The sequence below is a fragment of the Hyla sarda genome, chromosome 4, assembly GCF_029499605.1.
Source record: "Hyla sarda isolate aHylSar1 chromosome 4, aHylSar1.hap1, whole genome shotgun sequence".
Classification (NCBI taxonomy): domain Eukaryota; kingdom Metazoa; phylum Chordata; class Amphibia; order Anura; family Hylidae; genus Hyla; species Hyla sarda.
The window spans coordinates 331,776,727-331,803,887 of NC_079192.1; the positions used below are offsets into that span (position 1 = coordinate 331,776,727).

Genomic DNA, 27,161 nt, shown 5'->3' on the forward strand with positions numbered 1-27,161 from the left:
CTAGAAGCAAAATGTTAGTGAAAGGTTTAGGGTCTTGGAAAACAATACTGCTTTGGAGCCAAGAAGGTTAAAATATCCACAAAACCTTTATTCCTCTGGGAACATTAGTGATAACCTCTCCGTAAAGCCTTCCTGTCACTCTAACAACATATGTATTAGGTTTCAGGGAAGCAAAGGAACCTGAGCATTCAGCAGCATTGGCACAACTAGGCAAAAACATCTAAAACTGCGACTCAGTCTGATCACCCATTCTCATACTAATACCACCCCAATGATCAGCTGGTCAATGCTTGCTTAAATCTCCCCAGTGATCACAGCGCCATTAAAGGGAACCTGTTATGCCCCCTGAATGACAAGTCATCAGGGTGGCCTTGGGGCTTCTCTCCACCCCATTAGCCTTAATTGATAGATCTCTCCCTGTTTGGGCAGAGATCTATAAATCATCGTCAGAGGGGCGCGAAAAAGGCATTGGAGACCGCCCTGACGACCCATGGTTCAGGCAGCATGTAAGTGATGAGCTATACATTTCCCTTTACAGGAGTCAATTGCTCTCCTGTAGATATTTAGTCTATCCAAATTTACATTTTAAATTGTTAAAACTATTTCAGCCAATTAGAACTTAAAACAGTGGGGAAATGGGCCAAAGTCCCAGACACAAACCTTTAAAAGCATTGTTGTGGGGAGCTATGACTGTAACTCGTTCATTTACAGCAAGGTGAGAGTTAAGTCCAGCTTGCTGGAAGAGGTCAATAGCTGTAGAAGCCACAGAATCTTTGCCCAACTCAGATAAGGTTTTAGCTGTAAAAGAAAGTTACATTTATTTGAGTCTACCATTGGTCTAAGTGTAATATTTATTAAACATTATAATTTAAAAAATTCAATACAATACTGTACAACTAAGTAAATTATAATAGTATACAATATATCTAAAGCCTCATTCACATCTTCATTTGGGGCATACATGTCGCTATATGTTGGCAACCTACCAAAACAGAACACTGACATGTAACCTTAAATGTTCCTGATGGGCCTAGTGACTTTGATGGGCTGAACACAGTCTAATTTTAATAAAATGGGTACTCCACCCCTTGACATTTTATCCCCTATCCAAAGGATAGGGGATAAGATGTCTGAAAGCTGGGGACCCGCCGCTGGGGACCCTCGTGATCTCCCAGCTGCACCTGGCGTTCGTTTAGAGCATCGGGTACAGCGCCGGAGGCTCGTGATGTCACGGCCATGCTGCGCTTGTGATGTCATGGCCACTTCCCCTCAATGTAAGTCTATGGGAGGGGGCATGATGGACATCACGCCCCCTCCCATAGACTTGCATTGAAGGGGCATGGCCGTGAAATAACGAGCAGGACTTGGCCGTGACATCATGAACCTCCACACTGCATTGCCAGTCATCCGGCAAGGAGCGAAGTTCGCTTCGTGCACCAGATGTCCGTGCTGCCACAGCTGAGTTTGCTGAGGTCCCCATTGGCCGGAACCCCACGATCAGACATCTTATCCCCTATCCTTTGCATAGGAGATAAGATGTCTAGCAGCAGAGTACCCCTTTAAGTTTGTTCAATTTCCTGTATGTATTTAATTTCTGTATGGGACTCAGAAGCATGGTAGACCATGTTTTTGAGTTCTGCACAGAAACGGGTTATGTTTGGGAAATTGCAGTTACAACTAGATCATGTTTGGCCCATATAAGTCACTGGGCCCATTGAGAACAAAATGATACATTGCCATCACTTTATGACAGTTTGTCAGTGTAAACCCTACCATATGCCCAAATACATGATGTGAATGGGGCCTAAATGAATAATACATGGTTATTATGTTTATATTTGCCATGCATAACACATCTACACTAATAATGCATGTAACTTACAAAGATCATCTCATATGTGTCTTCAGCTAATAACATGATCTAGTGTATGCTATCAAAGTCCATGGCTTTTTAATTGTTCCAGTGAATTCTTAAACAATGCATTTTCTTTAAACTAATTTTCTCCTAAATAAAAAGAAGAGTAGTAAAGTAGTGTCAGTTATAACAAATGTGTAATATGTTAATACAGATGCATGGACCTATTGACAGATTTAAAATAATTGATGCTAATATATGAAATAATATTAACTATACCTGAATCTGGAATCAACAGTTCATCAATAAAGTGAACAACTCCATTAGTAGCCAGAACATCTTTCTTAGAAATGATTGCCTTTCCATTAAGTGTGAGCTCATCACCAAGACAACCTACTTCAAGGGGAGTTCCTTCAATGGTTTCAATGGAAGATCCAGCAATAATGGCTTCAGAGCACTGAGCAGAGTGTAAGAGATGGTGGTGTAAGAGATCTAAAAAAAAAAATATAACAGTTCATTTTTTAGATACCCCAGTTAAATATGAAGTTTTTGGCAATCTATAGATCATGTTAATGGATACTGGTATTATCAATGGAATCCTACAAAGTTATTCTTAGGAGGCCTGCCATTCCACGTCAGAAGAGCCAAACAAGCACGTTTATAGGAGTCTATGGATAATCTGCATTCCTCCTGCCAGACATGTCAAAGGTAACGTCCTCTGGTGTCATAGCTGTGACCAGAGTCTCTGATTGGCATGATGGTATGGGAAGGGTAATTCAATACCTGGCAAAAAATGTGGAACCACCTCTGTTGGGGTATATTCACACGCTTAAGCGAAACTTCTTAAAATCCCCCTGCAAAAACTATGTCACAAACCAACTCTGAATTTATGGCCATATTTTCATGCGGCTTCTTATATCATATCAAGCTCCTATTGATTTCAATGTATGCGGAACTGCTATGAAAAATGACCTGTCACATCTTTTTTTGCGCAATATTTTAAACCTTTGCTGTTTTTCCAGATCAAGCAGAGAAAATTAGATGGATTGAAGATATGGAAAAGATACAAAAATGTTACTTAGTACTTTGTTGTTCCTATTACTGCTATGACTTTCTGAATTCTTTGAAGCATTGCCTTCACTAATATTATACAGTATTGCGTATCAAGCTGGCTACAGCTTTATTGAAGCTTTGTCATGGACTGAATTTCATAAAATTCCAATGTAAATTTTCAATTAGATTTATAGTGTTTGCAAGTCATGGTATTGACTTGATATGTCTTTCCTCTGCGGGAAGATGATTTTTTATTCTGAAACATGGCTATTTTATCAATAAACTATTTTCTATTTATGGAAAAATAAAAGGATTAAAAATGTATTTGTATATCTGTGCATTGACTGTTGAGATAAAAATTGACATTTCCTCTGGCCCTTTACTCAACATGCAACCTCATATAAAAAATGATGGAGAAATGCCATTGTTTACTTCAGGTATCATCTTTATATTGTATATTTCATTATAACAACACCAGACAAAAAGTTCCAACATAATTTCCTTGCTCATTGCAGATTTATAATTCAATATTCCTTTCATCCAATCCCCTACCTTCCATGATCACTTCTTTTCAGTCCAATTTGCATTTTTTTTTACTCTATCTGTTATTGCTTGGTTCATTCAGCCTAGTTCTGACAGTTCTGCCACAAATATTGACGGCTGTTTCCGTAAATTTTTTTGTTATCTTGATGCTTTTATGTCTTCTTTGGTCTACCTGTATGTTTTAATTTTATGACATTCCTTTTTTGTTTATTCTTGCAATAATAATTATACATGGCTGCCTGGGAACAACCAACATCTTTTGCCACACTTTGTTTTGGATTTATATCTTGAAAGATTGTTTCATCCTCTCTATTGTTTAAATTGGCAACACATTTGTTTGGTGCTGTGTTCCATATACTTTCAGACAGCTTAGTAAATTCTGTAAATGCTTTTTTAACAACAAAATTCTAGGTATGTATAGACTTGTATTGGTATATGTTGTAGAAATGCAGATCACATGGTGATTACATATCTTTTTCTCTCAACACTAAAGGATTCCTCTGATTGATTTAGAAAAATATATCATTATATAAAATAGTTTACTTTTATTTTTAAGATATGTTTCATTAAGGCAGAACTACTGAGCAAACATTTTAGTCCCATATCTGAGATTTCTGTATTTGCAACAATGTAAAAAATAGCATCCAAGTGTGTTGGTTACATATGTTTTGCAAGGAATTGAAGATGAAGCCTGTGTAGTCATGTGAATGAAAACATATTATAAGGCTTAAAATTAATTTGTAAAGCAAGGAAGCTCTTTAAAGGAAAACTGTCAGCCAGTTCCCTCACATTAAACCCAATATACTGGGTGATAGTGTGGGTGAACTGGAGTCCATAAAGCATTAACTTACTTTAGTGTGTGCCCCGTCCGCTGAGTTCTCCCCCACTAAAGTTCTGTTTGTCCTCTCTGCAGTAGCATTTTGAAGGTGGTCCTGCGGCGTCCATATAATTTTGGGTCCCGGAGGAACGGGCCTAAGCCCGCCCCCGTGGTTTGCATATGTATTTTCTTCAACTCCACATCCTCGTGACGTGGAGTCACATGCCCCCGGAGCACAGCGCTCTGTCTGCAGAGTGCATGCTCCTGAAGTTTTTACGCGGCTCTCACGACCTGATGATGTGAGAACTGTGCATCCAGAAAGCGCTCTTCGCAGTGTAACTGCGCATGCGTTGGGCCCTCACTACCGAAGTTGGTAGTAGCGAGGGCCTGGCGCAGAGTGCTCTCCGGACGCACAGCTCTTATGTCATCAGGACGTGAGAGCTGCGTTAAAACTTCAGGCGCATGCGCTTTGCAGAAAGAGTGCTGTGCTCCGGGGGCATATGACGTCACTAGGACGTGGAGTTGAAGAAAATGAACATGCAAACCACGGGGGCGGTCTTAGGAACCTTCCTCCGTGACCCAAAATGATATGGACGCCTGGGGACCACTTTCAAAGTGTTACTGCAGAGAGAAAAAACAGAACTTTAGTGGGGGAGAACTCAGGGGCCAGGGCACAGACTAAAGTAAGGGAACACTTTATGGACTCCAGTTCACCCACACTATCACCCAGTATATTGGGTTTAGTGTGGGTGAACTGGCTGATAGTTTTCCTTTAAAGTAGCAGATATCACCAACCTTAGACACAATGGGGGGGGGGGGGAATTGATCAAAGTTGTCTATTTTCCGGATCAATATAGACCAACCTACATAGTGTAAGGCCGGTCTATTGTGCGCCTAATTTATCAAAAGTCGCAAGGCTCTTGATAAATTCTGCACACAGACTTCGAGATCTATGGTTTAGACTGTATTTAAACCTGCTTCAGTATGGTAAAGTCGCTATTGATAAATTCAGCACGAATGCATTTTTCCATCTAAAATAGCTTAGAATACATCATGTACTAAAAATCATCTAAAGAAAAAGTTGCAAAAAAGTCGTACGTATTTATACTGCGACTTTCCGTGCAACAATTTTAGACGGGAAAAAACTGTCTAAATCCTTTGATAAATCTCCTCCAATGAGACAAAACTGTATTTAGAGCCACATGGGCCCCTGAACCACTAGTTGGTGAACCCTGTGGTAGGATATATAACCTATCCACATTTTGGCTTTTGCTAAAACTTCTATAATTTAAGTTATGTACAGAAACCTAGTATTACAAATACAAATGTTTCCTTTATTGGTTTTCTTTAATGTAAGATTAAAGAAAAAATTTTATTACGCACCAACTGGTCATCTCGTGTCACTACAACCATACAGAGCTTATTGTGCAAATAAAAGGATAAAAGGTGTTACAAAAGTATCTCGCCTTTAAGTGCTTCAGGATCTCCAAGGATTCTGGTCAGAGTTTCTTGTGGAACTTTTTCAAAGGCTTCATTGGTGGGAGCAAGCAGAGTGTACTGTTTATCTTCTGACTGTAGCATTGTTTCAAGGCCTGCAGCTGCCACAGCGGCCTGCAAATGTAACATTATTTGACAGCGTTAAGTAAAAATTCATGTTATTTGCTGGATTTCTACGTAGTATATGCTAACATATAGATATACAGTACATGTAACAGGAAACCTTCACTAGGATGTTGATATTGTTCAAATTGTTGCTGCAGTTTAATGGAATTGTAAATGCCAGATTTCCAGACCTTCTTCGGCTTTTTGCTCAGACAGTTCCTAGACGTTCTCACGGTGAACCACCACAACCAAATGATTAGCTGCGAGTTGGTCATTCATGAAACCAGCTTCAGTGTGGTCAACCTACTGAAAACCCTACAACCACTGTCAGCACAATGTAACAGATTTATGAGATCATAGCTTGTAATTGTAACAGTACCATATAATTACACTAAAGACGACGTTAAAAGCCACAAATGTTGTTTTATGAAATAGAGCTGGCAATGCACCATTAACATAAACATACCCTTAATGTTTCCAGACTTTCTTCTGTTTCAACCACTTGATCAAGGCTATTTGTGACTGCTGTAATTACTTTATCAATTACGTGGACTACACCATTGGTGGCATGGTGGTCTGCTTTAATGAGCCGGGCACAATTTACTGTAACAATCTGTAACCAAGGAAAATAAGAGAAAAAACATTAGAATAGTATAATACATTTTGGACTTAAAAAAGGCATTGACAAGAGTTGAATCACTTTTCTTAAGAAAACCCAGGGCTACGACTATGATGGGCTCCATGTTTGGTTCCCAGAGTCTTCATCAAATTCTTTCTACTGCAATGATGTTTTTTTTACATAAAATGTTCCTGTCAGTTCAATATATTTTTATAGGCTTTGTTAGGTTAAAGGGAAACTGACACAATACACAAAAAACTGGGTTATAGTGCAGGTAAACCTGAGTCAAATGATGTTGAACTTACTAAAATTGGCCCAGCCGTTTTCTAGACACTGCCCCCACTGCTAGCGACTAAAGTCTTGTGTGCATTGGAGGTGGGAGACGGCTTGCCGAGCTACCCTGCCTCTGTCTTGTTTGCCACACTATGCCAACCCATCTTCTGAATATTCATAATTCTTCCTCTTATGTCTGCATGGCTGTCATCCCAGAAAGAAGCCTCTTCTAAAGATGATGCACAAGAAACTCTGCAAAACAGTTTGCTGAAGACAAGCAAACTAAGGGCATGGATTACTGGAACCATGTCCTGTGGTCAGATAAGACAATTGGTTCAGATGGTTTCAAGCATATGTGCTGGCAACCAGGTGAGGAGTGCACAGACAAGTGTGTCTTGCCTAAAGTCAAGCATGGTTTTGGGAATGTCATGGTTTGGGGCTGCATGAGTACTGCTGGTGCTACAGTTCATTGAGGGAACCATGAATGCCAACTGTGAGATACTGAAGCAGAGCATGAACTCCTCCTTCAGAAACTGGGCCGCAGGGCAGTATTCCATCATGATAATGACCCCAAACACACCTCCAAAAAGACCACTACCTTACTTAAGAAGCTGTGGGAAAAAGTGATAGACTGGCCAAGCATGTCTCTAGACCCAAACTCTGTTGACCATCTGTGGGGCATCCTCAAGGTATGGGTGTGCAAGGTCTCTAACATTCACCAGCTCTGTGATGTCCTCATGCAGAAGTGGAAGAGGACTCCATTGGCAACCTGTAAAGCTCTTGTAAACATGCTCTAGAGTTTTAGGACAGTGCTGGAATAGAATGGTGGCCACAAAAATATAGACATTTTGGGCCAAATTTGGACATCTTCACTTAGGGGTGTACTCACTTTTATTGCCAAGATTTAGGCATTAATCTCTGTGCGATGAGTTATTTTGAGGGGACACACACATTAAACACAGTTATACAGGCTGTGCACTCACTACTTTACTTTGTAGGAGAGTCATTTCTTAAAGGGGTACTCCGCTGCTCAGCATTTGGAACAAACTGTTCCAAACACTGGAGTCGGTGCCGGGAGCTCATGATTTCATAGCCCGCCCCCTCATGATGTCATGTCCCACCCCCTCAATGCAAGTCTATGGGAGGGGGCGTGGCAGCCACACTTGCATCAAGGGGGCTGGGCGGGGCGTGGCATCATGAGGGGGGGGGCAATGATGTCACGAGCTCCCGCTGCTTGCTCCAGGGTTCGGAACAGTTTGTTCCAAACACTGAGCAGTGGAGTACCCCTTTAAGTGTTGTCACATGAAAAGATAGAATATTTTTAACAATACAAGGGGTGGACTCACTTACGTAAGATACAAAGGAAATACTGGATCTATCTATCCTCAAACTGTGTTGCAATTTACATGTACAGGAAGCTTTCAACTTTTTTTTTCTAGAAATATAATCTTTACTTATAAAACTACTCTGGTTCAAAACGATTTACCTGGAAATAGCTCAGAAACTCCCCTCATTGATATCTCTCTGTATGCCAGTTTTCATACCAATAAGACTTGTTGTGTATAGATTTAAAGGATTTAAGTATTGTATTTAAAGTCTCACATCTGTTAAAAGTCTGTTCTGAGGATCCAATGAATAATACTTTTAAATATTACTCCTGATCTTTCACCCTAGCAGCTTTAGGTTAAGCCCTCTTGTTCTTTAACTAACCTTCTTTTGAAAAAAAATCCTCCCCAAACCATATGGAATAAATGTAAAACAAATGTTGCATGAGGAACATAGTGCATGTGTTCTAGGACCATGCAATATTTAAAGCATTTAATTTTTTAGACTTTTCATGACATCTATATCTTTAGTGTTAAAGCATACCCGTCAGATCCAACAAAAAAACATTTTTTTTAATATATCACTCAGTACCTAATCCTGACCATGTACATCTAATTTTTATGTGTCTAGCACCTTTATTTTTTTTTTATTACACTTGTAATTTAGCTCATTAGTCTGAATTCCTCTCAAAGGGAGGGGCGTGGCCTCACTGTGCAGGTCTCCGCCCCCTCTCTCAGTATGCTGTCTGCTCACATCTCCCCTAGCATTAGTAAAACTACAACTCCCAGCTTGTCCTCACTGACAGTAGCGGACACAAGCTGACAGTGGGAGGATTTTTCCTCCAGCTGTGACCCCTGCACTCACAGCTGTCAATCAAGGAAGTGTGTCCATGACATAGGTGATGACGCATGGACACAGCAGGACTAGTATGTGTCCAAGCAGGCAGGGGAGCAGTTCTTTGACTGGGTTTTTCAATATTAAATACTGAAAATTTTCTAATGAAAGCAATTGCAAAACCTATTGATTTTGCATGCTTTACAACATATGAAAAGTTTTTGTATCTGACAGTGCCCATATAAGGCAAGCAAGTCATTAATAAAGTTTAAGAAGTATCTTATAAAATACTTTCCCATCCCCATACAATAATATAATACTGTACTTAAGATAAACATTTACATATTATAATAACCACAAAAATATAAGTCTGTTTATAGTAAAGATTGATATGAACTCTTAGTACTCTTATGTGCCCACACAGTGTGCTGAAATTCAAAGTTCCATTTAGTTCAATAGGATTCCACCCAGAATACTGCAAAATGTAAACACAGGTCTATTTTTGCAGAATCCGGAAAGTAGAATTTCTGCAGTAACTTCAGCAGCAAAAATCTTCTGTGTGAATGGGACAGCAAAATCCCTATTTAATTCAACGTGCAGAAAATTTTTCAGAATTTCCAAGCAGAATTTTCTGGTGGAATTCTGCAAAGAAATTCCATCATGTGAAGATAGCCTAACAATGCCAAAAAATCTAAATGTCCCACTGTTAGGAAGCATACCCAATGTACCATTACTTTACACTTTCTCTTCTAATATTGTAGTGATTGACATTATTTTTTTCATAAAACACAAAAAACATAAATATTCAAAAGAGTGAAAAAATTATCAGCACATGTGCAACACCATGTTGAAGATTATGGTGCAGCTGCTAAGCTATAGGATTACCCATCATAGCCATTCGCTATTTTGAAATATGAAAGCATTTTTTATGCAGCAAAGTCTCACTTGTAATCTCGAAGCCATATTCTCTTTTATTAGCACATCACAAGTGTCAGACAAGAAATGGTACAGGGCTCAATAAATAAGTTCAGTCTGACCTGAACTTATGTGCATCCTTCCAGTGGAATTCATTAGTAAAATCCTATGAAGCCAATGATAATTTGTATTTCCACACCAAATTCCACTTCAACTAAGCATCAATTCCACTTTGTTTTCACTTCATTTTAGTTCTTAATATTTTTGAATGACTGCTAAAGCCAACACACTCATTTTAGTGTTAGTCTTAACGGGGTACTTCGCACCTAGACATCTTATCCCCTATCCAAAGGATAGGGGATAAGATGTCTGATAGTGGGGGTCCCTCCGCTGGGGACCCCCGCGATCTCGGCTGCGGCACCCATAGAAATCCGGTGCACGGAGCAACTTTGCTCCGTGCCGGATGACTGGTGATGCAGGGCGGAGGCTTGTGACGTCACGGTCACGCCCAGCTCGTGATGTCACGGCCACGCCCCCTCAATGCAAGTCTATGCAAGGGTGTGACGGCCATCACGCCCCCTCCCATAGACGTGCATTGAGGAGGTATGGCAGTGACATCATGAGCGGGGTGAGGCTTCCGGCGCTGCACCCGACGGTATAAACAAACGCCGGGTGCAGCAGGGAGATTGCGGGGGTCCCCATTGGTGGGACCCACGTGATCAGACATCTTATCCCCTATCCTTTGGATACGGAATAAGATGTCTAGGGGTGGAGTACCCCTTTAACTTGGTTATTCAACTATTTTTTTAAGCAAAGACACTTACTCCATTTGGATAGTGATGTATATGAATATCCAGGTTCTGGTACATTGATGGCACGGTGACTCCATGCTTCATTTCATCTGTGAGAAGGCGTTTGTCCACCATGTGATAGCGTAATGCATTAAGAAGCTCGATGTTAACATTGCTCACTAAAGCATCCAATATTTCCTGCAAGACATTGTTAGCAATAAATATGTCAGACACATCTACAGATGTTTTGTGTTACTTGAAGTCTTTGCAGTCCCTTTCACTGCACAATAATCATACTTCATCCCTTGTAGAGACAGACTTTAGTACTTACGGCTGGCAAAGCTGCCCAGGCCTCATTGCTTGGTGCAAAAATAGTAAAACTTCCTGGTCCCTCAATGTCAGGTCTTAAGTTGGCTCTGTCCGAATATAATTGTGTTGTTCCTGCTCCAACAATTCCCAGTGTGTCATAAATATTCGACAGAGGAAGGGCTGCAGAAGATAGAAAAGGCGTATTTGGTAAAATAGAGGTAAAATGAGGTAATACTACTTCTGCTGCCGTCCGCCTGGCTGTCTCTTTCATGCTTGCTTTAAAATGGTTTTCAAATCAGTCAATTCCATTGTAGAAATAGTAGAAAGCCATCTCACCTCCTCAGACACCTATGCACGGATACACGCCCGGCTCAGTGCGTCTTAGACAGCAAATGAAAGACGACGGTTGCCTTTGCAAGCGGGTTTCCTGGGTTTTACTTACATGTGATTTATTTATCAAGGTTGTGCGACTATTTGATAAATAGGTCGCATATAAAAGCCATACGTTTGAAAAGAATGATAAATCTCCTATGTTTTTACTATTAGTGAACGTTTTATGCTGTAGATGGGTGTGTCTGTAAGCGACTCTAAAATCCCACCAACTCACTAATGGCGCTATTTTTGTATGTGTATAAGACTGCATGTAACATTATACACATGCCAATCTGAAGAAGGGGGATTCAACCTCCGAAACGTGTTATTGCTATTTTATTGTTTTATTCAAGTGTCAATAAAAGATTGATGCTTCACCATTACACCTGAACTCTGCATTCTGTATGTGACCACCATGGATTCGGCGCCATCCAGTGCTCCTCATGAATGAAGCTGTGTTGACCACAGCAAGATGCGTTGGCCAACAAGCCCCTTCCATCTATTTCTATAGGAGAGCCAGCTATACACAAGCGCTGTAACTCCGGCTCTCCCATTGAGATGCATGGAGGGGGCATGTCGGCCACCGCTTCATTCTGTGGTCCACACAGCTTCATTTAGAGGGAGAGCTGGGCAGAAGATCGCAATAGGGCCCCAGCGGTTGGACTCAGGATCAGACACTGCGGATAAGGGATACATTTTTTTAAACTGGACTACTCCTTTAATTGTATTTAATTACATATTTTTTGCTTTAAAGTTGTAGTTTTGCAACATCTGGAGGGCCACAGTTTGGAGACCACTGGCTTAGGCTTTAGGATTTACATTTAGGCCCTTTATCCAAATAAACAGTAAAGTTGTTTTGCCTTTCACTAAAATGCTTCACATTCCAACATCAATGTTAAATCATCAGGCTGTTTAGAGAACATAAAACATTTATTGTGCACCTAAGCAATGCCATTCCCGTATATACAAGTATGTTTACATTCAAAATAAAGACCATTACATGATGCATATGCTAAGTTGCGCCATATGCCTTTATTTGTTTTTAAAATGTTGCCTAATTTATCTTAAAGGGTACCCCACTGGAAAACATTTTTTTTTAAATCAAAGTTAAACAGATTTGTAAATTACTTCTATTAAAAAAATCTTAATCCTTCCAGTACTTATCAGCTGCTATATGACCCACAGGAAGTTCTTTTTCTTTTTGAAATTCCTTTTAGTCTGACCACAGTGCTCTCTGCTGACACCACTGTCCATATCAGGAACTGTCCAGAGCAGGAGAGGTTTGCTATGGGGATTTGCTTCTACTCTGAACAGTTCCTAAAATGGACAGAGGTGTCAGCAGGGAGCACTGTGGTCAGACAGAAAGGAAATTCAAAAAGAAAAGAACTTCCTGTGGCGCATAAAGCACCTGATAAGTACTGGAAGGATTAAGATCTTGTTTAATAGAAGTAATTTACAAATCTGTTTCACTTTCTGGCACCAGTTGATTTAGAAAAATATGTTTTCCAGTGGAGTACCCCTTTAAATACAGATGTTACAGAGATGAATTTGTCATTTACTCTTTTCCTATACTGTCTTATGGAATACTATACTTATTGAAATGACTGTCAGGAGAATGATCATTCAGAGGGTTCCTACAGTATCTTCTGTATTTAGCTGATTTCAAAGAGTTGTTCCATCAGGAACAACTCCTTGTGATGCTACTCTGAGCCAGAGCTGAGGCCTGTTAAAGGGGTATTCCAGCTTTATACATCTTATTCCCTATTTAAAGGATAGGGGAGAAGATGTATGATCACAGGGGTCCTGCCGCTGGGGACCCCCGTGATCTTGGTGCAGCCCCCAACCCCATCTTGGAGGCAGCTCCCAGCACAGAATGCCAGGGGCTTCACAGAGATCACAGAGATCACGGGGGTCCCCAGCGACGGGACCCATGCAATCATACATCTTATTCTTTGGATAGGAGATAAGATGCATAAAGCCAGAATACCCCTTTAACTAGCTTTTGTATAATAGAGTCAATATATGACATATATACATATATTCCCAGACCTAACTTTACAGGATTTACTGTGTGAGCTGACTGTGGGCAGGTGCTGCCATGCTGAAGCAATGCACCCTTATAGTAAAACAGTTCCTGTCAAATCAGGACCTAGCTGCTTTATTTTCAGTTACCAGCAATGTCTAACACAGACAAGTGCAGCTTTGCAGCTTTTCTTTAGAAAAAATGAACTGATAACTAGTGTTGCTCGCGAATATCGCATATCTGTGAATTCACGAATATTCGCGAATATAGCACTATATATTCGTAATTACGAATATTCGTATTTTTTTTGTTTTTTTTTCACAGTACACATCACAGTGATCACCCCTCACTGCTTCCAGCTTGTGTGGTGTAAAGAAGGCTCTAATACTACTGTGTGAGACTGGCGTGCAAATTTTCGCATATGCGAAAATTTGGATTTGCTAATTTTCGTATATGCAAATTTCCACATATGCTAATTTGTGTATATGTTAATTTTCACATATGCTAATTTTCGCATACGTGAATTTTTCGCATATGCAAAAATAAAACGCAAATATTACGAATATGCGAATTTAGCGAATATATGACGAATATTCGTCCCTATATTCGCAAAATATCGCAAATTCGAATATGGCCTATGCCGCTCAACACTACTGAAATAAGCTCCTTACACAGAAGAAAGTCCTATAGATAACAATAGAGTCCTTATCTTAAATGATGGCACAGTCTAGACCCTTGCTGAGTTAGTCCCCTCATCCAGTTAGTGGTATACATTCACTCTTCTTACACAGATCATTCAGCAGACCGGTCACTACACAGAGCTGCTTCCAACATTCTCCCATAATCCCAACTCAACATACCCTCTACCCAACTTTGAACTTTACATTTCCTAATGCACCCAGCATTGCTGTCTACATTGATGGCAATGTCTTCAATAGGGATTGTGCCATTTTTTTGGTGTTGGAATTTCAGTGGCAGAATATCTACAGCTCACATTCTGAAGTGTGGCTGTACAGCTGGATCCTTCTACTAGCAATGGGTGCAACGCCGAGCGCTCCGGGTCCCACATCCATCCCGGAGCACTCACGGCGTGTGTCCGCCTGCAGCGCCCCGGTCTGTCCCTCTGATCGGGAGCGCTGCTACAGTGCCGCCGGCGGGGATGCGATCCGCGTGGCGGCACAAGTCCGCCCCCGGGCCGCATCCCGTTCCACTTACCTCCCTCTGTCTTCTGTGTCCTCCCGGCGCGCGTGGCCCCGCTCTCTAGGGCGTGCGCGCGCCGGCTCTCTTAAATTTAAAGGGCCTTGCACCATTAATTCGTGCCTGGCCCAATTACTGTATAACGTATAAAACACCACTTCCCCTTCCTGTTCTTTGCCGGATCTTGTTGCCTAGTGCCTTGAGAAAGCGTTTCCTGAGTGTCCATTGCCTTTGTTCCCAGAACCCTTGCTGTTGTCCCTGACTATGAACCTTGCCGCCTGCCCTGACCTTCTGCTACGTCTGACCTTGCCTTGCCTTGTCCTTTTGTACCACGCCATCTCAGCTGCCAGAGAGGTTGAGTCGCTACCGGGTGGAACGACCTGGGGGTTACCTGCCGCAGCAAGATCATCCCGCTTTGCGGCAGGCCCTGGTAAATACCAGTAACCCCTTAGACTCCGTTCCCCTGATACGGCCCACGCCATCACCTCTCTGGCACAGAGGATCCACCTCCAGTGTCCTCACAATCCGCCAGCCCGGATCCTGACAGTAGATCTGGATATGGATTCCGCTGAGGTGCCGCTACCAAGCCTTGGAGACCTCACCACCGTTGTGGCTCAACAGTTACAACAGGTAGCCCAACAAGGACATCAGTTGACCCAACTGACTGCAATGGTTCAGCAACTTCTGCCTCTACAGCAGCAGCCATCTTCTCCGCCAGCTCCTGCACCTCCCCAACTGCAAGCTGCCGCTTCCAGTACCCGAGTCCGTCTTTCTCTTCCTGACAAGTTTGACGGGGACTCTAAGTTGTGCCGTGGCTTCCTGACCCAGTGTTCTCTGCACTTGGAGCTCTCGGCTGACCAACTTCCAACTGAATGGTCAAAGGTGGCATTCGTGGTCAGCTTACTTTCTGGAAAGGCATTGTCTTGGGCCACTCCGCTTTGGGACCTCAACGATCCAGTCACCACTTCAGTCAAGACCTTCTTCTCAGAAGTGCGCTCTGTCTTTGAGGAACCAGCCCGGGTTTCTTCAGCCAAGACGGCTTTGTTGAATCTAGTCCAAGGAAACTCTACAGTGGGCGATTACGCCATTCAGTTTCGGACTCTTGCCTCAGAATTAGCCTGGAATAATGAGGCTCTCTGTGCGACCTTCAAGAAAGGTTTATCCAGCCACATCAAAGATGTTCTGGCTGCACGAGAGATACCCTCTAACCTGTCTGAACTCCACCTGCATTGATATGCATTTTTCAGAAAGGCGACAGGAACTACGCCAAGAAAAGGATCTTGTTCACACCAGGCGGTTTCCCCGCCTAACTCCTCTCTTTCAGCATCCGCTGCAACCTGTTTCTGTGCCTTCCGCCGAGGAGGCTATGCAAGTGGATCGGACTTGCCTGACCCAACTTGAGAGAACTCGCCGTAGAAATGAGAACCTTTGCCTTTACTGTGCGAGTTCCGGGCATTTCCTAAAGGACTGTCCTCTTCGTCCTCCGCGTCTGGGAAGACGCACGCACCTAGTAAACGTGGGAGAGGCGTTACTGGGTGAGGATTCCTCCTCTCCACGCCTGATGATTTCTGTACGTATTTCTTTGCCTGCTAAAACTGCCTTTTCTGCTGTGGCCTTTCTGGACTCTGGTTCAACAGGAAATTTCATTGAGGCCTCTTAAGTCAACAGATTCAACATCCCTGTGACGCGTCTCGTCAAGCCCCTCTACATTTCCTCCGTGAGCGGACAGAATCTGGACTGTACTGTGCGCTATTGCACAGAGCCCTTGCGCATGAACATTGGTGTCCTCCATCATGAGGACATTGAATTCCTTGTGCTTCCCAACTGTACCTCAGAAGTTCTACTTGGCTTGCCCTGGCTTCAGCGCCACTCACCTATCCTCGACTGGTCTTCTGGGGTCATTAAGAGTTGGGGTCCTACCTGTCACAAGCAATGTCTTAAGACTTTACCCATCAATCAAGTACCCATCGCTTCGCCTCTGCCAGGCCTGCCTAAGGCCTACCAGGACTTTTCTGATGTTTTTTGTAAAAAGCAAGCAGAGGTCTTACCACCACACAGACCCTTTGACTGCCCTATTGACTTGCTTCCTGGTACTTCTCCGCCTCGTGGCAGGATTTATCCACTCTCTGCTCCAGAGACTCAAACCATGTCCGAGTATGTTCAACAAAATCTAAAAAAAGGATTTTTCAGAAAATCTTCTCCTGCTGGAGCAGGGTTCTTCTTCATTGCTAAGAAAGATGGATCCCTACGTCCATGCATCAACTACCAACTACCAACTACTGAACGTAGCAGTCTACCTTTCCTGGGATACATTGTGTCCAGCCAAGGCCTTCAAATGGATCCTGAAAAGCTTTCTGCGGTTCTGGATTGGCCACGCCCCTCTGGACTGCGAGCTATCCAACGTTTCCTCGGGTTCGCTAACTACTATCGTCAATTTATTCCCCACTTCTCCACCATCGTTGCACCTATTTTAGCATTGACCAAGAAAGACGCAAACCCGAGGTCCTGGCCACCAATGGTGGAGGAGGCCTTTAACCATCTCAAGGCTGCCTTCGCTTCTGCTCCTGTTCTGTCCAGGCCTGATCCCTCAAAGCCTTTTATCCTCGAAGTGGATGCTTCATCTGTCGGTGCCGGTGCCGTTTTAACTAAAAAAAAAAAACACTACTGGAAAAAATCACACTTGTGGGTTTTTCTCCAAGACTTTTTCTCCTGCAGAAAAAAATTATTCGATTGGAGATCGTGAACTTCTGGGCCATTAAGTTGGCACTTGAAGAGTGGAGACATCTTTTGGAGGGCTCCTTGCACCCCATCATTAGTTACACGGATCATAAAAATTTATCGTATCTCCAGACCGCCCAGCGATTAAATCATCGCCAAGCTAGATGGACATTGTTTTTTGCCCGCTTCAATTTTGAAATTAATTTTCGTCCAGCCGACAAGAACGTTCCACCGATTTCTCTGAATCTGAAGCTCCTCCACAGCACATAATACCTCCTGAGTGTCTGATCTCCTCCGCTCCAACCACTCTTGTGCAAGTTCCTCCAGGAAAGACCTTTGTACCTCCACGCCTTCGCTTCAAAATTCTTAAATGGGGTCACTCTTCCCTTTTGGCCGGACATGCTGGTGTCAAGAAGTCTGTGCAGCTGACTTCCAGACACTATTGGTGGCCTTCCTTGGAGAAGGAGGTAACGGATTTCGTTCGGGCTTGTACTACCTGTGCCCGTGACAAGACTCCATGCCAGAAGCCGGCAGGTCTCCTCCTTCCTTTACCTGTACCTGAACAGCCATGGTCCCATATTGCTATGGACTTCATCACCGATCTGCCACCATCCCGCAATAATACAGTCATCTGGGTGGTCGTTGATCGTTTTTCTAAAATGGCTAATTTTGTCCCTCTGCCGGGTTTTCCTTCTGCGCCACAATTGGCGAAACAATTTTTTCTTCATATTTTTTGCTTCCACGGGCTTCCCACTCACATCGTCTCAGACAGAGGCGTCCAATTTGTTTCTAAATTTTGGAGGGCACTCTGCAGTCAATTAAAAATCAATCAAAATTTTTCTTCTGCCTACCATTCTCAATCCAACGGTCAAGTGGAGAGAGTAAATCAGATACTTGGTGACTACCTGCGACATTTTGTCTCCTCTCGCCAAGATGATTGGGTCAACCTTCTGCCCTGGGCTGAATTTTCGTACAATTTTAAAAACTCTGAGTCTTCTTCCAAATCCCCATTTTTTGTGGTGTACGACCGTCACCCGCTTCCCCCCATCCCCATCCCCACTCCCTCTGGGGTTCCTGCCGTGGATGAATTGACGCAAGATTTTTCTTCCATCTGGCGTGAGACTCAAAAGTTGCTTCTACTGGCCTCATTTCGAATGAAGAGACATGCTGACAAAAAGAGAAGGGTTCCTCCTGTATTCTCCCCTGGTGACAAGGTATGGCTTTCTGCTAAGTACATTCAATTCCGTGTACCCAGTTACAAGTTGGGCCCCCGATTTTTAGGCCCTTTCAAAGTAAAAAAACAAATTAACCCTGCCTCTTACCAACTTCATCTTCCCCCCTCTCTCCGTATTCCTAAATCTTTTCATGTTTCTCTACTCAAGCCTGTTGTTTTTAACCGTTATTCTCCCAAGGTTGTGGTCCCTACCGCTGTCTCCGATTCCACCGACATCTTTGCTGTAAAAGAAATTCTGGCATCCAAAACCATCAGAGGTAAAAAATTATTTTTGATCAATTGGGAGAATTGCGGCCCTGAGGAGAGGTCCTGGGAGCCTGAGGCCAATATACTTGATAAGGAGCTCATCCGCAAGTTCCTAGGATCCAAAAAGAGGGGGAGACCTAAGGGGGGGGGTACTGTAACGCCGAGTGCTCCGGGTCCCGCATCCATCCCGGAGCGCTCACAGCGTGTGTCCGCCTGCAGCGCCCCGGTCTGTCCCTCTGGCCAGGAGCGCTACTACAGTGCCGCCGGCGGGGATGCGATCCGCGTGGCGGCACAAGTCCGCCCCCGGGCCGCATCCCGTTCCACTTACCTCCCTCTGTCTTCTGTATCCTCCCGGCGCATGCTGCCCCACTCTCTAGGGCGAGCGCGCGCTGGCTCTCTTAAATTTAAAGGGCCAGTGCACCATTAATTGGTGCCTGGCCCAATTATTGTATAACGTATAAAACACCACTTCCTCTTCCTGTCCTTTGCCAGATCTTGTTGCCTAGTGCCTTGAGAAAGCGTTTCCTGAGTGTCCATTGCCTTTGTTCCCAGAACCCTTGCTGTTGCCCCTGACTATGAACCTTGCCGCCTGCCCTGACCTTCTGCTACGTCTTGCCTTGCCTTGTCCTTTTGTACCGTGCCATCTCAGCTGCCAGAGAGGTTGTGTCGCTACCGGGTGGAACGACCTGGGGGTTACCTGCCGCAGCAAGTCCATCAAGCTTTGCGGCAGGCTCTGGTGAATACCAGTAACCCCTTAGACTCCGTTCCCCTGATACGGCCCATGCCATCCCCTCTCTGGCACAGAGGATCCACCTCCAGTGTCCTCACCAGCCCGGATCCTGACAATGGGATTCTGCTGCACCCGAATTTCCCAGTAGAGTTCTGCTTCCAAATTTCACTCAGAATTCTGTTGTGTGAACCTAGCCTAACAGAAAGCTAGGCCACTTATGTTAGATGAGGAACCGGCACTGATAAACACTGAAGAAACTGCGGTGCTAATACGAGAACAGCTGCCCCTTTAAGTATTTGATTTGGGGAGTGCTTAGATCTCCGCCACTCTAATACCAATGGCCTATCTGATGGATAAGCCATTAATTTGTACAGGTTGAATAACCCCTTTTAGGCCTCTTGTGATAAACATTGTTCTTTAGTTCCAGGTGTTTGTTAACCGGCATTCGCAAAAATAACTGTTCCATGAGGGCAGAATTTTGACAAGACCATGTGGTTGCAAACAATTTTTTAAAACTTTATTAGTCCATGAAGAAATGCACGGACAGATCATGCCTTAAACTTAATCAGAATAACTGAAATCATGACTTCCAGACACACAATAGCCATAATGACTGTATCAGTAACATGGCCATGTGCGGTAGAGAGAGAGGAGCAATATGACATATAAGCTCTGTAACATCTGTTTTCCTTTTTTTGAAATGATAACCAAACATACAATAAGGCACAGTTGAAATAAAAGACAATGAATTACCCCAATAAAGGGGTAGACATCTTGTCTCCTATCCACGCCTCCATTTCGGGAGCAGAGCCAGGCACAGTAACATAACATATTTTAGAGGGGCAACCGAAGGCTAATGTACTATAACAGATGACTGATGTACCTGCTGGGCAGCCTTTCTCTCCTGGTACTTTTTCATATCCGGGACAGCATTCATAGACTATTACACTGTAAGAAGAGAAATGAGAATTATTATAATAAACCAAGAAGACATGATATAATCTGCACATTCTCAGTAACATCTGCACAGATATACTCTTTCACATATTTTTACTCTATTATTACTACATAAAATTATATAGCTTTTATCAAAATGTCACAGTTGAAATATACTGTAAACACAAAGTTCAGTAACTATGACAATACATTTTCTGTACTGACCAATAACTGGGTCTTGTTTGAAATACCGATCCATTATTGAGCCCAGACAAAGATTTGACTCTAAACTGTTACACGTGTGACACAACAGCATAGTTTCTGCTGTGTACGGAGGGTCCAGCACTTCGTTGCAAGCAGCTTTATTGAAGATACATCACACCATAAAAACGACAGTCAGTAAGACATGTTTCGAGCGCAAGCGCTCGAAACATGTCTGACTGACTGTCGTTTTTATGGTGTGATGTATCTTCAATAAAGCTGCTTGCAAAGAAGTGCTGGACCCTCCGTACTTTCTTTTTTCAATATTGGATGCCTTGCCGGGCACCGGTCCGAGCACCGTACATCAGGGAAGGTGAGCTGGATCACTCACTTGTTTGTTGTTTCTGCTGTGTGACTGCTGTCTGGTTAAAGGGGTTTCACAGAATTCTAAATTGACATCATATAAAGTACTAAAAAATAAAGTTAAGCAAAAACATTTTCTGCAGAATTTAATTGTAAAATATTGCAAATTGCCATTGAAGAATGCCATTTTATTTAAGGAATCCAGAATGCCGCAATGAAGCTACGAGGATTTAACATTCTCTGTTGTTGCAATGAAATTCCCAGACAGCAAACATACAACAGCTTAGTAGTCTATTGCAAAGCTGATACAGAAGTCACTTGGAATCCGAAATTCCCCTGACTGACTTAGTCGAAAAGTTTGACACAAACAAGCCAAAGATACAATTTCCGCTCAAGGGTAATACAATAACTGTATAAATGTAAGAGGAAGTGCAAAGAAGAAGAACAAAACAACAGTCATGACTATTTTATAAACAACAAAAGCACAGGTTCATCAATGTATTTCCTGTAGATTTCTTGAGGATAACAACACCAGGTTTAATCTGCTGTTTATTTAGCTTATGGCAAAGTTTTCAAAAATGTCATTTGCATAGTTGATGGATCTGGTGCACCCTGCACAAGGAAAATATTCTGGCTCATTGTTTACATTGTGCTGTCACATATATCCAGCGATCCGACTCAGTCTCCCTCCCTCATTTGAATGGGACAGTCCAGATTTGCCTGGCTCCTCATTCAGGACGCCAGAATACCTGACACTGTGGACTGGCATTCCGGCAACCCGTTTGGCCTGCAGAGACACCTGAAACATTTTGCCATCAGTTAGCACATCAGTTGTGGTCATTATCTAAATCAAATTGCCGCTTATATGTGACAGCACCCTAATGCATTTTACTGAACATGTTTCTAAATTTTCCATAAAAAAAGTTCCTAATACAATGGCCCTCATTTACTATTGCAAACCCAACATGTTTTGTCGGGTTGTGCGCCAGATTGCACCAGAATTGATCAAACCCGACTACTAACTCTCCATTTTGCTAAGAAAACAACACGACTGAAAAAGGGGCATGGCCACCGGGAAAAGGGGGCATGGTCTCCAGAAAGGGGCTTGTTCCTGACATTTTCACAAAAACCCAACATATTTACTAAGGTTTCCACAGAAAATGTGGTGGATTTGAGCTGAGCAAAACCCGATAGATCAGAGCATGTGTAAAAAAAGCAAAGTGTAGGGAAAGTGGAAAATGTAGGGAAACCTTAGTAAATACCGTGGAAAATAAATTGTAGGGAATTAAAACCCACAAAGAAACCTACACTCCCCTGTTAGTAAATGAGGGCCTATATGTTTTTAGGTGTGCCCCCAGTGCAGAGGTACCTTTAAACTATTTGGGGATATAAGTCCTCTAATGATATAAAAAAAATGAATGTTTCATAGATGGATATAAAAGTAGAAACTTTTCAATGCACCCTAATGGGAGGAGATAAGAAGCTGCCAGATATCAATGGCACACGAGGCTATGGGTAGGGGTTTGCTAGACTCCACTGACAAATAAATGTTGTCGGCTGTAAGGTAATGCCAATAACTATTAGCTTCTCACTCCCAAAAAATGTGTAGTATAAAACAGGTACACATATCAAATAAGGGCTCATTCACACGTCCGTTGTTACCTTCGACAAATGAGTGAGGTTAAATTATGTAATAGCAGAAGATACGTGGCAGTAATCCAAGGCTGACAATCTGATTTTTGCTGAGGTTGTGCAGTTTGAGGTTCCACTGATGAATATTAGGATTTACCCACAATGGATTTGTACACAATGGGCGGACCTGTTTTGGGCTGATATACCAGATTTCCTATGTGAAATTCAGGGAAAAAAGTTGCCTGCCACGTACTCTTGCTAATTTTTTTCTGCATGGATAATTTCCATAGCATATAGATGGGGCTAAACAACCCGTGTACACATGCATGAGATGTGGAATGCCACTGGATTCAAAACGGGCTTAGTGCGTAATCTCCACAAAATCCAGATCTGACCCATACTCTATCTGCCAAAAGTAGAGCAAACTTATGTTGGAAGATGAATAATAGCTGGAAGAGATGTGCCTTAAGATTCCATTACCCATGACTGAGTGGCCTGCTGTGTGCATAAACATTTCATTGTTTAGAAGAGATCTTGCTTCTTGAGATGTGTTTAACGCTAACATTAAGCCTCTCTGTTGCGGAGGGCAAGACAAATGATGAGAGCTGCAACGTACGCCAACAGACTCTGTTTTATTTAATCCTGGCCTCTTCAAATCTTTTGGGTAAAACTGTAATTCTACAGTATGTCATGCACATAAATAGTTACAGATGACAGCCAAAGGGGGGGTTTAATGCATTCAGAACTTTATGAATTCTGGCATAAATCTGGAGTTTTTGCTATAATACTTTCTATGGGGCTTCAAACCTTTGACCTGAGAGGCTCAACAGTAGGTCCCTCCTGCTGGGATTAAGATGCTTTAAAGCTGCTATGTTGATTTGTTCATTACACTTATGATGTAACCCTTTTCTTAGAACAGTAGGATCTGTAGGACTCTCTACAGAATTCAGCTTCACCTTATGACAACCCTATCTTAAACTTTATCCACAGAAACTAAAGAACTTGTAAAAAAGGAAACTTTGTAGTGTAAATGATACCTCAGCCTGTGTGCGACACTCATGATAATGGAAGGGGGCATGACAACTGAACTGACTGGTCATAGCACATGACATCCTTCTACAGATCAACACCAGCTGTAGCATGTCCTTTTTTCCCCACACAACCTTTTTTTAGTCTCAGGTATTATTCAGTCAAATTAAAGAATAAAATAAACACTTTCTGTTCTACAAATTAAGGCCCCATGGCAAAGGTATTTTACAGGCGGAAAATGTTATGCCCTCATATTTTATAGCACCTTTTTAAATGCCCTTCCTTTTTTTTTTTATATCTAAGAGCCGAGGAACGTGCTCTCGAATCACCAAAAGTGCAAGAAAAAGTGCAAACGTGTTACACTAAAAAAACGTGCACAGAGGATGCGGTCTATCGCAAGCCCTTCTCTGATAGGAGAGAGGCCCCCCAACAAACCTTCGCCTCCAGACCAAAAGGTACCTGCGAGGTTCCAGGTTTGATGTCCCTTTTTGCCGAAGCTACTAAGGGACCACAAATGCTCCCAGCATCCCCCTTGGTGTTAGCCAAGGTAACGGTCGGCACCCTGCCAAAGCAAGAGTACCCGGGGTGTTTGCAGGGAGGTGCGGAGCTTAATGGCCACACACACCTCCCCTAGACGCCAGGAGGGACACCCAGAAGGGCTACCGCATCCTGACAAATCCTGTGGACACACAACACGCAAAAAGTGACACAGCGAGACAAAAATAAACAAATAAGTGAATGTGTGCAGATATACCGCCGGCCGGATCTATAAAAATTTCTCTGATCTTAGCCAGAAGGCCAGGAATCAAGAGGTGAGTGCCACAAGGTGAAGAGATTATGGTGCCCGTGCTTCCACTCAGTGAGCCAGTACACCCAGTGAGTTTCGGCACCTCGGGGTCACCATTCCCCGAGGCACAAAAGTACCTCGGCTCTAGACCCTCTCAGCCTCATGGCGAGACCCAGAGGAAGCAGGTCACGTCGGGGCAGCCTTCGGGCTGATTCCTCAGAACCAGCCCTGGAACGCCCTGGTACACCTGCTCCCTACCAAGCAGCACCCATCCCCACCAGCTCCACACTGGCGTCGCCTGCCACCAGCATGAAACTGATAAGAACAGATACTACACTTGATCTTAGCCAAAAGGCAGAGAAGCTAATTTAAATGCCCCTTCTATGTTATATATGTGTAATATTACACTGAAGGCCTATCATTACAATAGACCATCAATATCGGTGGGGGTCCATCTGCTGACAACTTAATTAATTGAATGTTACTGAGCTACAGAAAACTGTAGTACCAGGCACAGCAGGTACAAAATATATGGGGATGTGTCTGGTAAACCACAGGCAGTTGATCGTGAAGGTGCTGACTTCTCTATTGTAGATCCTATACATTATGTGACCTCCACGAGCATCCTAGTGCTTGCCGGTTTATTCAAATGTGCGGGTGTTTTCCTGCACGTTTTATGCAGTGTGGACATTTTCTGATTGATGTCCCTTTTACATGGGCCGGTTATTGGAAATTAGTATTGAGCGTGAATATTCGAAATGCACATTTTAACCGTGAATATTGGCACTTCGCAAATTCGCGAATATTTAGAATATAGTGATATATATTCGTAATGATGAATATTTTTTAATGCAAATTAATGTGAATATTTATGCGAATATCGGCACTTCCAGACGGGACACTGATCCCTCCCTTCTTTTAGGTGAAAGATATAATTGCGCATGTATACTATGTGAATTTCATAACAAATTTCCGCATGGAAAAAAAATAGAATGAACATAGTGAATATGCGAATTTCGCGAACATAAAACGAATATTCGTCCATATATTTGCAAAATATCGTGAATTTGAATGTGGCCTCTGTCGCTCATCACTATTGGAAATGAGTGTTTCTAGGAATGATCATTTGCCCAATAAGCTGCTCCTGTAAAAGGACATTCAATCAGGTGGGAAGTTCTGATTATGAAATTGAATAAGGTTCTCTGCTAAATGTATGTATTGCTTTTTTTTCTTTAATGGGAAATAAGGTGGTAGCATGTCTTCTTGTTGAAACTGCCAAATTGCTCTTACAAGCCAATGTGTGGTACTGCAGTTCAGCACTATTCGCTTCAATAAAGATGAATTGCAATACGATCTATAAACTGTGAACAGTGGTGGAACTGTTTCTCTTAGAAAGAAGTTATGTTTTTTCTTACCCTGTACAAAGCGTAAAAACATGATTGGGATTGTATATCAGAATCACTTGTTCTGGAGGAGAGCTACTTTGCATACATTTTCCCAAATGTTTCTAGATAAAATACCCCTTAGTTTAACAGTTAAGAACACTACTAATACCACACTTCTCTACTTGTGTTTTAGGCTCCTTTCAGACTGCCGTTGTGCTCTGTCCAAAAATGGGTGCTAGGCTTTCTTCTTTTTTTTTGTTGCCTTCAATAGCCGTTATCGGGACGGGGTAGAATGGGCAACAATTGGTCCCGATGGATCCCATTGACTATAATGTGGTCTGTCGGTCACCGTTGTTTTATAGCGAGAGTAGCAGGAGAAAAGGATGGCACATGCACTCATTTTTCTCCTGCTATTCCCCCTCATTTTTCATTGGCCGCTGTACTGCCAGGACATAACGGTAGTGTTTAAGAAGCCTTACTTGTGTTTCCTACACAAAAACAGTTTCACTCTTGAAATATGTGTGAACATAGCAATGCCACATCCTTCGTTGTGTAATCTACTGTACAAGCTATACTTCCATTGGGCAGATTATGGTGTATACATCTTTATAACATAAATAGCTGTGATAGTCTTGATACAATTGTGTAATTATTGACTAATAATTATTGACTAAAGTCAATAGGTTGTTTGTGTGATGCACAAAAATGTCAGGTCCTCCAGACTGAGAGGTTCTCTTTTGTAACTCCTCTCTGCTTTCACTGGGCATGTCCATGTCCATAAGGTAAAGGACTTGTTCACATTTGTAAATCAGCTCCTCTTTTGCTGTGTTTATATTACAGCTTATCCCTATTCAAGTGGATGGAACTGAACTGCAATATTAAAGGGGTACTCCTGTGGAAAACTTTTTTTTTTTTTAATCAACTGGTGCCAGAAAGTTAAACAGATTTGTAAATGACTTCTAGAAAAAAAAATCTTAACACTTCCAGTACTTTTTAGGGGCTATATACTACAGAGGAAATGCTTTACTTTTTAGATTTCTCTTATGTCATGACCACAGTGTTCTCTGCTGACCTCTCCTGTCCATTTTAGGAACTGTCCAGAGCAGTAAATGCTATGGGGATTTTCTCCTGCTCTGGACAGTTCCTAAAATGGACAGCAGAGGTCAGCAGAGAGCACTGTGGTCATGACATCAGAGAAATCTAAAAACTAAAGCATTTCCTCTATAGTATATAGCCCCTAAAAAGTACTGGAAGGATTAAGATTTTTTAATAGAAGTAATTTACAAATCTGTTTAACTTTCTGGCACCAGTTGATTAAAAAATAGAGAAAAAAAAATCAACAGGAATACCCCTTTAAGTAAAACCATGGAC

General features: G+C 42.4%; 1 protein-coding gene and 1 pseudogene across 1 annotated transcript in view; both read right to left on the reverse strand.

The window, feature by feature from the left end:
- The window catches only part of TGFBI (transforming growth factor beta induced), an 85,159-nt gene that overhangs the window by 47,765 nt on the left and 10,233 nt on the right, over positions 1-27,161 (reverse strand). The window contains exons 3-9 of the mRNA XM_056575082.1: positions 20,341-20,405; positions 10,960-11,117; positions 10,662-10,826; positions 6,337-6,483; positions 5,735-5,879; positions 2,135-2,347; positions 661-798 (exon numbers count right to left, since the gene is read on the reverse strand). Coding sequence (XP_056431057.1) covers positions 661-798; positions 2,135-2,347; positions 5,735-5,879; positions 6,337-6,483; positions 10,662-10,826; positions 10,960-11,117; positions 20,341-20,405 — 1,031 coding nt within the window. The remainder of the gene's footprint in view (positions 1-660; positions 799-2,134; positions 2,348-5,734; positions 5,880-6,336; positions 6,484-10,661; positions 10,827-10,959; positions 11,118-20,340; positions 20,406-27,161) is intronic.
- LOC130268195 (U2 spliceosomal RNA) lies at positions 24,682-24,772 on the reverse strand (annotated as a pseudogene).